Source organism: Trichosurus vulpecula, chromosome 7, assembly GCF_011100635.1.
Source record: "Trichosurus vulpecula isolate mTriVul1 chromosome 7, mTriVul1.pri, whole genome shotgun sequence".
NCBI lineage: Eukaryota > Metazoa > Chordata > Mammalia > Diprotodontia > Phalangeridae > Trichosurus > Trichosurus vulpecula.
This window is the reverse complement of record NC_050579.1, coordinates 68,941,517-68,957,454: the sequence shown is the minus strand read 5'-3', so window position 1 is coordinate 68,957,454 and position 15,938 is coordinate 68,941,517. Positions and strand designations below refer to the sequence as shown.

Sequence of the window (15,938 nt, the reverse complement as noted above, 5' to 3'; positions counted from 1 at the left end):
CCTGTTTGCCTCAGTTTCCCCACTTGTAAAATGAAGATAAGCAATCCAAGAGTCGTTGTGAGAACCAAATAAGATAATAATTGTAAACTGTGTAGCACTTTATGAGGCAGGATTTGAACCCAGGTCTTACTGGCTCTAAGTCCAATATTCTATGCTACCAAGGTGGCTAACAGATAGCCAAGGCTATTTTACTCTCAAATATACTGCCTGATGCTTGGATAGGAGACAGTATGTTTTTCTAAATATAGTACTCACCTTGGAGTTTTTAAAAAACTCATGTTCAAGTCCCACCTAGCTATTTCTGAGAATAACACCAAGAGTAGCATAGGATAAGCAAGGAGATTTGCATTTTCAAGGGAATTTCTAAATCAGTGAGATCAAAGAACCATTTGAGATGGTCTGAGAGATTATATCTCTCAATTTACTCACAATTTACTTTACAATTTACTATAATTTACTCACAGTGTAACCATGACCCATTCACTTAGTCCTCCTCAGCTTCAGTTTCCTTTCCTATTAAATAGACACAATCTCTTTAGCACTCTCCTCACAAGGGCTGCCATTGGGTTCAAATAAGCTAATGTATATTAAGTGTTTTCCAACACTTATAACACTACATTAGTGAAGGCTATTACAATGATAATAGTAATAATCACATTTATACAGTGCTTCAAGTTTTGCAGAGCACCTTATATGTATTGTCACTTTGGGTTCTCACAACACCCCTGTGATATAGGTGCCATTATTATCTACATTTTGCAAATGATGAAAGGAAAGATAAGAGAGTTTAAGGCGATATTTGAATTAAGGTCTTTTGATTCCAAGTCCACCATTCCGACACAGAGTTGCCTGCACTTCCTCATTTCATTTAAAAAGTATATATTCCCCTCCCCCAAATGTCACAGGCTATATAACACGCAGTGGAAAGCAAAACTCATTCCAGCCATAAGAATTTTTCACAGGAAAGCAAGCCACAAGGATATACATTACCAAATGCACATGCTTTAACAAAAGAGATAAAGACAAAGTACCAATCAATAGAGCCCACCCCAAGCCCAAACTGTCTGTTCATTTATGTATCAGCATTAGGATGTTCTCCTGTACAAAGAAACAGCTTCACATTTGGGGACTTCTAAAATTTTGCTCTTGAGGATAGTAAACCACAAGCCCTAGGGCTTTCAACTTGGGCCTCATTGGAATAATGGTCATAGCTTTGAAGCTATAATTGTTAGTTTTGCCTAATTACATACAATCAAATGGAGGGACACTGGCTAGAAGTCCTAGAGAAAAGAAAGCTTAATGACTGAACACCAAATTAGAGCCATCAATCTTAAGTAATATATTACTGAAACACTGAGTTGAAATTAAATGGCTTGCTTTATGGTCTCCTGTCAAAACTGTTGTCTTGGACCTAAGGGAAATTGGGTAGCTGGGAGAACATCAATTTTCAAAACTACACTGCAAGTCATAGAAATGTTACTGTTCTCAGCACTGAACATTTATGGTCTAAATTAAGTGCCTGCGCATAGCTATGTTTCTTTTCTAATGAGTCATGTAACCATCTTCAGCCCCTTCTTAGCAATGAGGGCAAACTGTATTATCAAATGGGGGTTTGAAGTTCGATGGAAAATGTAGGTTGCTACTTACATTGCTTTCATTATAATCCTAGGAAAACAAGCTAAGCAAGAGAAAAATTACATAAAGGACTTTCTTTGTATATACTTCCTTCTATGTTACCTTATTTCAATTATACACTTACTGATTCTCTCAACACACACTAAGTGGTTTTAGGCTGGGGATGGTCTTTTTTATAAGAAGGAACACAGACACCTTGGTCTAACTCTTTGCTAGGTCATTTCACTAACAGGATCATAGAATGTTAGAGGCTGAGACCTTAGAATCTATCTGATCCTCCAATCTGAAGGATGAATCTCCACTATAATATCCACCAAAAATGGTCACCCAACCTCTGATTTAACAGTTATAATAATGAAGAACTCAAACTCTCAGCCCCAAAAGACAACTTATTTTTGAATAGCTGTTGTTTTTTTTTAATAAACCTGAAATGCCTCCTTGTAACTCCTCTTCGTTGGCCTTGACTTAGGTGTACCCCATAATGACAGGCCTTCAGATATCTGAAGCCACTAATCTTTTGTCCCTTAAATTTTCTTATCTCACAGCCAAACATCTCTAGTTCTTTCACTAAGCCCAGGGGACATGGTTTTTAGTGCTATCACTATCTTAAACCCCCTCCATTGGTCAGTAAACCATATTGAATGACTAAATCTGTTGGCCTCAACTCAAATTAGGCTTGAGTCCCATCATCAAAGGCCTTATAATAAACTTCCTTAAGAAAGGGAGAAGAGTTGTTTTAATGGAAAAATGTATATACAAGTACTCAATGAACACAAAGTATATAAGTAGAGAATTTAGAAATTCTTTAAATATAACAATTTTCTGAACCAGAAAGATGCATGCTAGATTATAGAAGATCCCATTCAATTGTCCAGAGAATTCTCTAAGTTTTCTGTTGTTTTGTTTTCCATTTTGCTTAAGCCATGGGGACCTGACCATAAATACAACTTAAAATTCTGGCCTTTCTTATGCATAACCCAGAAAAAAAGAAATGATTTGGTCATTTCTTTCAAATATTGATATTATTAAATATTTATAGGATAGTGTGTAGGTAGACGATATCTCAAAATGATTATTAAACAGATTTGACACTATAGTCAAGACTTAAAAACTTAAAAGAAATATCTTTTTTCTTAAAAAAATTAATATTTGGGGTACCTGTGTAAACACATATATGTATATGTATGTATATATGTATGTGTGTATGTGTGTGTGTTCATGTTGAAAAGCAAAACTTTGTTTAACTTCCTGTCTGTCTCTATTTTTAGGACTGTTCCAAGAGGTTATATACAGAAGTGGCACATGATCATTGAAAATAGGTAATCATCATTGTTCAGTCATTTCAGTTGTGACTGACTCTTTGTGACTCCATCTGAAGTTTTCTTGGCAAAGATATGAGAACCGTTTGCCATTTTGTTCTCCAGCAATCTCATTATTATTAAACTAAAAAGTCAGGTTTGGACTTTATTCACATTTTGAGTAAGCAGAATCTGCATTGGATACTGTTTTTTTTTAAAAAACTCTTAATTCACATCCATGAGGAACTACCATAATAGTGTGAAAGACTTCTGGAAAAAAGTGTTCCAGAATGTTAATTCTTCCTCTACTTAGGAAAAATATTCAACCCCAAAACTTCTCTCTCAGGTTTGGAGGAGAAAAGGGCAAATCTTTCTCACTCAAGTTGCTATTACTTCTTATTTCTCAAATAATAATTCTCAAAAATGGACACTTATTGGGGCAGCTAGGTGGTGCAGTGAATAGAGCACCGGCCCTGGAGTCAGGAAGACCTGAGTTCAAATCCGGCCTCAGACAATTGACACTTACTAGCTGTGTGACCTTGGGCAAGTCACTTAAACCCAATTGCCCTTCCCCCCTCCAAAAAGAAAAAATTAGAGCCATAAAAAAAAATTTAAAAAAATGGACACTTACTAAAATATAACCATCTGTCACTAAGTTATTCAGCTCTGTATCACAGCATACAGGACACTGAGGATACTTGAGGTGCGAAGGCTAGCTTTCGTCTGGTATTTAGGGAATGTCTCCTTCTGTTTACAAGACACTAGGCAATAATTTGTTATAGTTAATTAATACCAGGCCTTGACCTTCTATGTACCTGACATTCTCACTGTGGTTAAGCATCTGCTCAAATACAGTGAAAAGGATAAGCTCCTAAAGGATGTTTAAAAGAGAAACACTTGCTCAAAATGTGGAAGACTGCCCCAGTTAATCAATCAATCAACAAGCCTTTATCAAATACCTGTTATGTGCTAGGCACTCTGGGTTACAAAGATAAGATGAAATAATCCCTGGCCTCAAGGAGCTTACATTCTAATGAGGGGATATTACATGTTTATATATAATACATGCAAAACAGCTAAAAGATAAACTTACAGAGAAGGTGCTAGAAGCAGGTTGGATCAAGAAAGACCGTATGCAGAAGGTAAAGCTGAATCTTGAAGGGAACCTAGAATTTCAAGAAGGGGTGGAGGATTTTGAAAGAACATTCCAGGAATGATAAATATCTGGTCCTCTATAGAGAAGAGAGATGGAATGCCTTCTTTAAGAACCAGAAAATAGTCTAGTATGGGGGACAATAGAGTATATGGATGGGAGTATTTTCTAAGAATACTAGAAAGAGAGGATGGGAATATACTGAAGAAATTTAAATGTCAAACAGAGGCATTTATATTTAATCAGAGAGGTAACAGGGAGTCACTGGAATTTATTGAGGGTGCTGGGAAACGGTAAGACCTACACTTTAGGAAAATTACCTTGGTGGCTATGTGGAGGATATATTACAGTGGGAAGAGATGTGCTGCAGAGAGATCGACTAGGGGGCTTTTATAGTACTCTAGATGAGTTGTGAGAGTGGTCTAAATTAAGGTGAAAGAAACTTCTATTCAGCTAGTTGTTGTCCATTACTACAATCATGGGCAAGGTGATTAGCATGGCATGTCTTCCAAAGGGCACAGTAGCCAGAGTATTTTAGAAAACAAGCAAGAGAGAACACCACTGATATCATTTTTGGGAAACTAGTTATGATTTGTGTAGGTTGTAGATTTTACATAAGGACAGAGAAAGGAAGGACTTACATGAGCTTTTCATGGGTGATTAAGAAGAATGGGTCTCTGGGAATGTCCATCGCATGTGGCAATGATATGTTTTCCTTATCGTTCTCCATTTGGGAATTTTGTTAGGAAGTGATATTTATTGCCTTTATACCTGGGGTACTGTACATGTGTATCTATTTTGTTGGGGATGTTGTTGAGCAGATATATGCAACAGGTGGGGGAGTGGTCTCAAGCTCCTTCCCACTTTAAGTTTATATGATTTCTGGAATGCTATGAAAAGGAATTCCTGGATTATATGGGGGAGGTGTCCTACAAGATTTTAAGGCTTTGTCTAACTCAAATATTCTCAGGTTCTATAACTACATTAATAATATTGTATAAAATATAAATTAAAAAGGACTTTTAAATAACTATCAATCATTAAAAAATATTAATTAGTTAATAGAAGTAAAAAAAATAGAGAGAAAAGAGCACAAATAATTATACTAAGAATATACTCATACTCATGTATTTAAAAATAATTAATGTCCCTATGGAACAAATGTTCATTTATAGTTTCTAAGCTTTTAAATGAACGTAAAGTGAAAGGGGGCAAGGAATAAGCATTTATATATTGTCTGTTATGTGCTAAGTACTTTTTACAAATGTTACCTCATTTGATCCTCAAAACAACCCTAAGGTAGATGCTATTATTATTATTCCCATTTTAAAGTAGAAAAACTGAGGCAAAAAGAGGTTAAACTTGCCCAGGGTCACACAGCTAGTAAGTGTCTGAACCAAATTTGAACTCAGGTCTTCCTGAATCCAGGTGAGCACTCTATCTAATGCACCAACAGCTGCCTTTACAAAATCTGAAGTCATTTAATAAATTTACTGTCTTAATCATTGTGGATTGCTTTAAATATTAAACCTCCTAGTATTTATTTTTTTGCAGGGGGGGAGGAAGGTAGGGCAATTGGGGTTAAGTGACTTGCCCAAGGTCACACAGATAGTAAGTGTGTCAAGTGTCTGAGGCCACATTTGAACTCAGGTCCTCCTGACTCTAGGACCGGTGCTCTACTCACTGCACCACCTAGGGGCCCTAAACCTCCTAGTATTTAACAGTGTCCAAACAAACAGTTGAGATTACTTCACAGCTTAGAATGCTGTTCATTCTATTGTCATTGGAAAAATATCCTTCAAGATAGAAATGGACTATTCTTTCAAAAAAACAACTAAATTATGAATTTTTTCCATTTAATAGAAGCCTTAATGCTCAGAATAAGTTTGACAAATATTGGCATGAAATACATGGGAAAGCTGACATGACGAAGATTTTTTTTTTTATTCTGTGGTCTGAAAGTTGATACTGTAATCAACAAATACAGATGCTTTCACTACATTTTGTTCAACCTTTTACTGTCAACCACAAATATTTATTTTGAAAACAATTCAATTTGATTATACTAAGACACATACCCTCCTTTCCAAAGAGTGTATTCCAGGTCCTGGTATGTATCTTCCCTAATGTAAGTACAGAAAGAACTTCAAAGGGGTCTCCAAAGAGATGCTAATAAAAATGGACCTAATTAGAGTTAGGTTTTAGTAATTCTTTTAAAATACAGATTAAAATACATCACAATGGTATGAAATCATCTGAGAGGTGGATGAAATAAGCTTTTAGCTCACTCCTTAAGATCTAATTTTGTTCTTCAAAGTAGGTTCTCATTACCAAATTTTAATTTCTATGAGTTGAATTTGTCCTGAACTTCATACCTTTGACCCTCATTCCACATCTAGGGTTGATTCTTCAGTATCCAATATAGATTTGTTAATGTCACAGCATCAATGATCGCTTATCAACATAACATTCTTGGGCTCTTGATGCTGCCCATATATTTACTTTGATCATTAAAACTAAGCCACAAAATGAACCCAATAAATCAGTTTCATGACAATGTTCCATTTTTCATTAAGGGAAAAACATGTAGGTTTACACATAATCATTTTTCATTTTAAAACTTTATCGGTAACCACTTCTTATCTTGATTATAAAAAGCAATTTGGAGAAGTGCTTAACTTAATAGATTTATAACCACTAATTGATCTCTGAGGCTTCAAGTACAAATGATTTATATAATATGCCTCCAAAATCCTCTGCTTTCTAGAAAGCACATTAGCCCTGGAAATTGTACATTGCCATCAGGTTCAGTTATGGTTAAATCCATTTCACTTCCTGAATCTATTTCACTACGTACAGATCTGAAAAGAACATGGGGATGAAAAAGAAGTTTATAGGGGTCATGGGATAAAAGTATCTTGGAAAATGGAATAACTACAATTAAACTAAAAAAATCAGGCCCTCACTAAAAGAAAAGCAAATTTTGTCACAAATATGTTATTCTAGACTTTAAAAGATTGAAGGTGTAGTCATTGTATTATTATAATAATCTTTATTATTATTATTAAAAATTAGGCCATTATAGTGACATAAAACTGCTGCTCTATTACATTCTGATTTAAATACATTTGCCACACTATGTAATTCAGAAAGGAGCAAAACAAATTCCTAAAGAAGGGGGAAAAAACCAAACCAATCATGAATTTAGTTATGGACAATCCAAAATATGAAACGTTTCTGCTTACAGAGATAATTAGGGGACATACACACATACATACATACATACATACGTGCATGTATATGAGTGTATATGTGTATTCGTATGTGTGTGTGGGTGTGTGGGTGGGTATATGGAGGAAGTTGGGAAGTTGGGGAAATGATAATGTTTGTCTTCCATGGAATCATTCTTTGCATGATCTACTATTTGGTTTAACTGGTACCGCCGTTCTCCTCCATTAGTTTTTATAATTACAAGTAAATGTCCTCTTACCTGTTCTTAGATTTTTAAATGATTTTGAAATCACCTTCTAACATAAAAGAATAAATTAATTTAAAAAGATGATGGTATGCCACACTCAGAAGGCAGTATATAGTAGTACAATGGAAAGAGTATGGGTTTCAGAGTAAGAAGACTGGAACTCAAATGCCAGTTTTGTCACGTACACCTGCATAACTCTGGAAAAGTCATCTATATTTCTCTTCACTATAGTTTTCTCACCTATTAAAATGAGTGGGTTGGATACGATGACTTCTAAGGTTCTTTCCAGATGGAAATCTATAATTCCATTAGAAACAAATGATATGTTCCTAGAAGCGAGAAACTGTATCTTATGTCTTTGTGTGTCTCCCAGAGCACCTACTAAAAGGCACTGGACATGGTAAGTTACTAACAAATGCATTGTCCCCTCACTAGATGTCTTCAAAAAAAAAACCCAGATGACCATTTTCTAAGAATACTGAAGGGGGGATTTTGGTTCAGCTGTGAGTTGAAATAAATCACCCCTGAGGTATCATCCATATCTGAAATTCAATAATATGTATCTGTTATACAGACATGTGCATGTGGTTATGTTGTTGAATGCAATGCAATGGATTAAAATTTTATTATTTCTAGTCTAGAAAAGTAATAAGTTTGATAGGACCTTTCATTTGTGAACCCAACCTATCTAAAATGTCACAAAATGGTTCTAACCACACTCAAGTGTTTGTGAGCAGTTCCCTTATACTGGAAAATAGTAGGCCCCTCCTGGAAGCTCACGATCACCTAAGGCCTAACTGGAACAACATTTCTGTGTGTAGCACATCATATGACATATGTGTGGATTGACATGCTTTCTCAAAGCGCTATATAACTGTATGGCTCATCATGAAAATAGTCAACCTTTGTAGTGAAAAAATGTTAGATTATTGGCAATAAACTGTATACCTTTACTACATGATTCAGGAATATACATGTAAAATTCAATAATGCTATAAGCAATAAACATTAGATAACTCAATCTCTCAGCAGTATATCCCCTTTGCTTTCTAGCATATGTGTTTATTTGGTTTACATTAACTTAATCAAAAATTAAACCATACACTAAGAAATCCAAGCTGTCCTCTGTTATTTTCCTCACACACAAAACTGTGTCTCTCATCTCCAGACCAGCACTGGATGTTTTCCATCTGGGAAGTGTATTCTCTCCTTCCTTCTGCCTTACACAATCCCTCTCTTCCTTCCAGACACAAAGAAGGACCATCATCAACACGAAGCTTTTCCTGATCCCCCCCCAAAATTAGTACTTTCCCTCCCAAGAAACCTCATCTTTAAATACTTTGTAGTGATATTTTATTTATTCTCTTTATATTTGTCCTATATACATACATGCATACATACATATATGTATACACACACATATATATGTGTATATATGTGTGTGTGTGTGTGTGTGTGTGTGTGTATGTATGTATGTATGTATACACCTATGTAAATACTTGTTGTCTCCCCGCTTAGAATGTAAGCTTGTTGAGAGTGGGCATTATTTTAATCATTGTATTCCCAGTCCCTGGCATAGAATTTGTAGTAAGCACTTAACAAATGTTAACATTTTATGATAAAAATATTAAAAATTATTGGATGTGGTCTTGGAAAAGTGAGAGGAAGAAAGATTTTTACCATGGTATCCTGTTGGTGCTGCTTTTAAAACTCTATTCAGCAATTTCCTCATTACCAAAAAATAAGAGAAAGTGATCTTATTAGAATGAAAATAAATATGTTTGCCATGTGCAAGATGATCTCTGCTTTAACTTGGAGCAGTCCACAAAGAAAGCAAAGAAATGCAGAGTCTTTGCCTTGTCCGTTTCTCTAAGGTAATCTCCTAAAGAAGGAAATGAGGAAAATCTCTCTTTCTCCAAAGAAAATAACACAAAGTACTAAGAGTAAAACCATTTGTCCCTCCCAAGAGAATGGCACTTCTGTGTTCCAATCACCCAATCTGCGTAACTGTTTTTGAGGCATTACAATTGTAGTGTCTAGTCATTCTCCTCCTGAGCAACAGGAAACACCACCACTACACACACCCACAGGGTCAGAAAGTAGGCCAGCTTTTCTTTGCTTTCCAAACTTCACCTTACCAAGTATCTAAGGGTTACTGTTATTAATCTTGCCAGGTCTTTAGCTCATCCTCAAAGATATTCGGCTCAAATTAAGCGTGACTTTTTTACCTCAAAAACTTCTTCATCTAAAATCCTTGTTCCAAACACTGTGATCCCATTGGTGTCGACAACGGCTTTGTCACTTCTCTGGAGTGGTTTAGTCGTTTTCTTCTTGCAGTCAACGATCATAGTCACCGTTTTTTTCTCCACACTGATAGCAATCCGATGCCACCTTGAAAAGCAGCACAATTCTTTTATGAGATTAAAGATACCAGCTTCAAAGCTGTTTATTTGGAAATTACAAATGATTGAGCTTGACCGTATCTAATTATGCACAATTAAAATGCATTTTTTATTTTTTTAAAAGGAAGCTTTATCATTCAATTGGACTCAATAGGTATTAATATTGAGTACCTATGCTGTGCACCTGTCAATGACCCTTCCTGACCACAATTGTATTATTATGCTGCCCTGTCTAGAGCTAGGCACTCTGAAGGAGAGGAGAGAAATGCAAGTTATGCAGGAGGTTTAATTGTCTAGGCTGCTGAGTAATTGCCAGTCTTCTATTTTACTTTGTGTTGAAAATACAAAGGCTTAATCTCATCCTGTCTAGAAGAGGGTGGTTGATAGAGGTTGGTGGGGAAGGGGTGGGGGAGGGAGGATCTAGGGTAAGTAACAGGTGCTATGTATTAAAATGCATGCAAAAAAAGTGCAATTTCACTTATTAGGGGAAAAATATCTATAACAGAGGTCCCCAGAGGGTGACTGTAAAAGGGTGTGTCTATGAGCTGAATAATTTGTTCCATCTGAAGCAATCAAACATTGTAACCCTTAAAGACAGTGTGCTCCTATCTTTATCCCATATTTATTCTGAGTCTTCTTGCTTCATTTTTCCAGTTTAATTTCAAAATAGTAATAGATCACTATTGAGCTACTGTGGGAAGGTTCCAAGTTTAAGACACAATAACTTTCCTTCTTTCCAGAGCTGGCAAGAAGTGAGAACACTAAAAAAGCAGCATATTCAATCCATGTGTGGAAGGAGAGCTTCAAATCACCCTACAGCTACTGGCTCCAGCTAATTCAGGGATGGTGATGACAGACTTGGGGGGAGATATGTCCAACCCTTTTGGAAACATACATACCCTAACAGTACAGTATAATGATGAATTTTTATTAAGAATATCTGGTACTAATAGAAACCATGTGAGTAAAGCTGCTCACTTGGATTTTTTTTTTAATGCCACTAGCCCTCTGGTTGAGACTTTATATTTTTTCCATGCAAAAGGTGCTTGATTGATATTCCAGAAATATCTAGGATTTGATCCACGAAATAAGCACAGAAAAGTTAGGAGACTGTTATAAGGGCTAATTCATGTGACCTGGCATGAATACTGCCAAAGGCAAAGTATATTTCCATAGACACTCATTCTAATTTCTCTGAAGGCACACTCTAGTGAAATAGTCTTTCTCTTTGTACTTCCCTATATGCTTTCACATTACAACTTGTACCAGACTGACTGATGGACATGTCTTCTTATCACCAGAAGACAAGCCATGACATTATGAATATTCTTCTTTTTTTTCTGCCAGAGCCAGTCATCAAGATATCTTGCCTTCTGCACTGGGGAAAGGAATACTCACATGAATGAAATAATGAAAATCTGAAATACCGAAGGGTATAAATTATATCTAGTTCATTAGAATACATGCTTTCTGCAGGAAGGAACATCATCTTATTCTCCTTTGTGTTCCTACAATGTTGTTTTTGAGCATAGTAGATACTTTATAAGTATTTGTGAATGGATGAATGAATTTATTCTGAATTAGGATGGGAGTTTCCTTAGTTTGACTTGAACAAAGATTTATGTAGGCAAATACCCACAGAGTAAAACTGAAATGTATGTCTTTTCTGAAAAAAACTCGTCGATTCATCATTCCCAATATTTTATACCTGCACTTTTATTGAATAGAAATTAATAACTTTTTCCCATTTTGGAGTTGTTTAACATTATTAAAAGAGGATTAGGATAAACTCTACAAAAATAGTAATTTTCTGAAGTTAACCTGTGAACTCAAATAATAGTGAACTTTAATAAGTATGACATAAACATATAATACACTTATACACATACATATAAGTATGTAACATAATACAATTAACATATAACATATGACACAAACATGAGCACACAGAAAGGCCTAATAGTAACACTTGTATTTACAAATATGAGCTCATTTTTCAGCATCTTCATGTAATGATTTTACATCAAGAATTTATTTGACAACATTACCTTGCTTGAAATGGTTATTATGAAAAAGTAATTACTAATTAGTTGATTTCAATGACTAACTATTTTCTGTGAACACTATCCAAGAAATTAACACTTCCTCAGCTAACCCACAAGTTATCTGAGTGGCATCTTGTGAAAAAATACATGCATGTGATGAGGTTGGAGATTAAATTTGGTTCAATATTCAAATCATAATGAGTAAAACTGTGACATACTTCTGTTTTTAGCCTTATAATGTCAAGACTGTTTCTTTAAGCTTTAATCCTTGATAAACCCAGCACCTAAAACAGGGCTTGACATGTAGTAACAATTAATATATATTTGTTGACTGATCAGTCGACTGATGACTGTCTTGGCTAAATGCAAGCATGTGAAAATCAACATAAGGAACTAAACCACTTCACTCAAAATTCTCTGGGATTATGCTTCTTTAACTCATGGTATTTTCCATCCTGCTGCTATTGCTCCAAGGGGTGGCCTTTCCACCTTTTGCTCTGAGAACTGCCATATATGCACCAATATTAACATTGCATCTAAAAAGAGCTTGTCAATCATTTGTCCTATAGTTCCATTCAAGATCCCTGCGACTTCCCAGACAAAGACAGTCTTCCTTAGTCACCACTCTCATATGTTTACTATCTTTCTATATTTGGATTTAAGATCTTTAAAGATTAGACTTGTCTCATTTTTTAAAAAAAAATTTTATCCCTAGTGTTCAGCATAATGCTTGGTGCATAGAACATGCCTAACATTTTTCATTTCTTCATTCAATCCGTTGAACAAGTCTTACAGCTTTACATAAGAGACCCAGATTCAGAAAATGTACTTCTGCCTTTTAGTAATTTATTCATGTCCATACACCAAGGGAGGAAATAAGTTGAGACACATATAATAATGTTTAAGCATTAATATTGACATTGCCAATAGAGTATAAAATTCTTCATTTCCTGTAACAATGAGGCAATAAGTATTTTTTTCAGTAATCCATGATAGTCAAGAATCAAAATCAAATTCAAATAATTCCTTTGAAGAAGGTAATGAATCTCATCGAATCATTTATTTATTTATTTCCTTCCCAAACTCAAAAATCAAATAAGCTTACCAATTATTTTCAGTCAAGTTAACAAGTACTTATTAACCACCTACTATGTGCCAGGCACTGTGCTTAGGCCTGTTAAACACATCACGAAACATTGTTCATCGTACTTACTTCCCATCAGCAATGTTGACAGTTCTGAAAAGAGGGTAGTCTTCTGGGGCAGGTTTTCCATGTTGATCTTCATAGAGGAAGACAGGGGACCTTCCAACCTCAACACCAATTTGCTGAATGCCCTGCTCATTATAGATGGATAAAAGGAAGGATTGGATTCCCTTTTTGGGCTTTACTGTAAATAATATTGAAAAATCTTGAGGAAACGTTCCACCTGATAAGAAAAGGGGAAAAAATGGTTACAACTTCTAATTAAATTTATCTAAGGAAAATTGAAAAGTAATTGCAGTCTCTAGTATTCCCAAATTATTGACTGTCTGTAATTGACTATGCAAATTTCCAAGCTCAATAAGATGCCAGTGATGTGTGTGTGTGTGTGTGTGTGTGTGTGTGTGTGTGTGTGTATATATATATATATGAAAGTACTGATCAAAGAGGGTAACTTGCATCCTATAAAATTACATTTTGTGCCATACCAAACTTCAAGTTATTTATTTAAAAATAATCATCAGGTTAAACCGAATATTTAGCTGGGAGACTGGATCATAATACTAGTACAAGCTTAATACATAGTAAGAATTCCAGTTGTTATGGGTTGACTGAGCACTTCAAAGTTATTTTTGTTTTTCCTTTATTTTGGGAGAATTCAAGTTATTATTGCCTCAAAGCGGCAGTTTAATGAGACCTAGTGAATTTATTCTTTGTTATTCTTTATAAAAATGTATTTTAAAATCCTTTTCTATTTCTTGAATGAATGAAAAAGCATTGACTTAGCACTTACTATGGGCCAGACTTGGGATACAAATATGTTTACAAGACATTGCCTGTGTTGGAGGAGTTCATTTTCCAGTGGGGTTAAGATAACACAATTTGGAGAAGTCTTGGGAAGGAACTTTTTTTTTCCTTCAGAAAGTCATGGTCACAAAGCAACTGATACATATGTCCTTTACAGGAATGAGAGTACTGAAGTAATTACTATTTCCACAATTGGAACTGGAAAACAAGGGAATAGGAAGGAAGAGAAAGGGCATATTCCAAGCCGAATAATGGCATAAGGATGACAGTGGAGCATCATTTGGCATGTGAACAGGACTGGATATGGTGACCTCTCACCAATTAAAAGATCAAGGCCTTAGCATAAGAGTCTCAGTACTGCTGCTCAAGTTGGTGATAGAGACTTAATAAATAGCTGGAGGGTTTTGATTTTTTTTTTTTTGCTTTTTAATGTTAAGGAAGTTTGTGATGATAAAGATTAACTTCTGAATCTTCAATATTATATAAATTTAAAAATATATTCACAAATACCTAAGCATTGGTCATTTGCTCTAATTTTTTTGGGTGGGGAGGAATATTCCTGCATACAAGAGTTCTTGTCAGGGGCAGCTAGGTGGTGCAGTGAGTAGAGCACTGGCCCTGGAGTCAGGAGGACCTGAGTTCAAATCCAGCCTCAGACACTTGACACTTGTACTAGCTGTGTGACCTTGGGCAAGTCACTTAACCCCAATTGCCCTGCCAAAAAGCAAAAACAAAAAAAAAAACAACAAAAAAAGAGTTCTTGTCTTATGTTAGTAAGTTTCAGAGGTATAACCAGTCAATTAGAAACCTGAGACAATAGTTTAAAGTGGAGCTCTGAACTCTACTCCAAGATATACCATTCCATATGGATATTTTTAATATTTTCTACATTTCTCAGTTTTACATATAGAAAGCAAACGCCTCTATTGCCTCATTCTTGTTAGGGCTCTGGCAAACTACAATTTTATAATACAGTTTTCTAAACCCCTGATGGAAAATTGCCAATAGGATCTTAAAATTATTATATTTTTAAAAACCATCTTAGAAAGACCACTGCAATATATTGGGGAAAGTGTCAGACTTGGAATCAGGAGAGGCATGTCTCTGGATCCTGTGTCTGACACGTATTGACACATGTAACGATGTAAAGCACACCACTCCTTCAAGCCTCAGTGTTGTCATCTGAAAAACAGGGATAATAATAACTGCAGTACCTAGCTTGCAGGAGGTTTGTGAGAATCACCATATCACACATTTAGAGTGAGAAGAATTAGAAGTCATCAACCTGAATCCCCTCATTTTACAGAAGAGGAAATGGAGGCACAGAGAAATTAAGTGACTTGCCCAAGATCAAACTGCCAGAGTCAGAGGCAAGTTTTCAACCAAGGTCTTCTTGCCTCTAAGTTGCCCTACTAACCACACCATAATGTCTCTGTGAATGAGATAAAATGAGATAATATCATCCAGCACATTGCAAACCTGAAAATGTTATATGTGCCAACCATTGCTGTTTTTCAAATAGTCATATTCTTTTTTTTACTTACATTGGTATTCGCAATCAAGAATATTTGGACTAATTGTAACATATTATTCAGCATAAGAAAATCCATATTGTTTCATAGTAGTACATTAAGCCAAAGGTATTTGGAGACCATGATTGCCTTCCATGCCATCAATATCAGGGAGCTGTGGAATACCCCCACATCCCCTCAATAAATCTTTCAAATCTACCACTCATGGAATTTAGCTAAACTTCCCTGTAACACATTTATATTTTAGCCTCTATTACCCCATGCAGAATCCTTTTACTTTATCACTATGTATATAATATTTCCTTTCATTTGTTCTAAAATTCCTTTTAAAGTTTTACTATTACGTACTTCATTGCAGATGCATTGGCTTACAATGTTTAAAAGTGA

At 35.4% G+C, this 15,938-nt stretch overlaps 1 protein-coding gene across 3 annotated transcripts in view; it reads right to left on the bottom strand.

Annotated features, from left to right (window-relative positions):
* COL11A1 (collagen type XI alpha 1 chain) overlaps positions 1-15,938 on the bottom strand; it is a 280,750-nt gene that overhangs the window by 223,202 nt on the left and 41,610 nt on the right. For all 3 annotated transcript variants that reach the window (XM_036766931.1, XM_036766932.1, XM_036766933.1), the window contains exons 3-4: positions 13,225-13,438; positions 9,793-9,955 (exon numbers count right to left, since the gene is read on the bottom strand). In XM_036766931.1, coding sequence (XP_036622826.1) covers positions 9,793-9,955; positions 13,225-13,438 — 377 coding nt within the window. The remainder of the gene's footprint in view (positions 1-9,792; positions 9,956-13,224; positions 13,439-15,938) is intronic.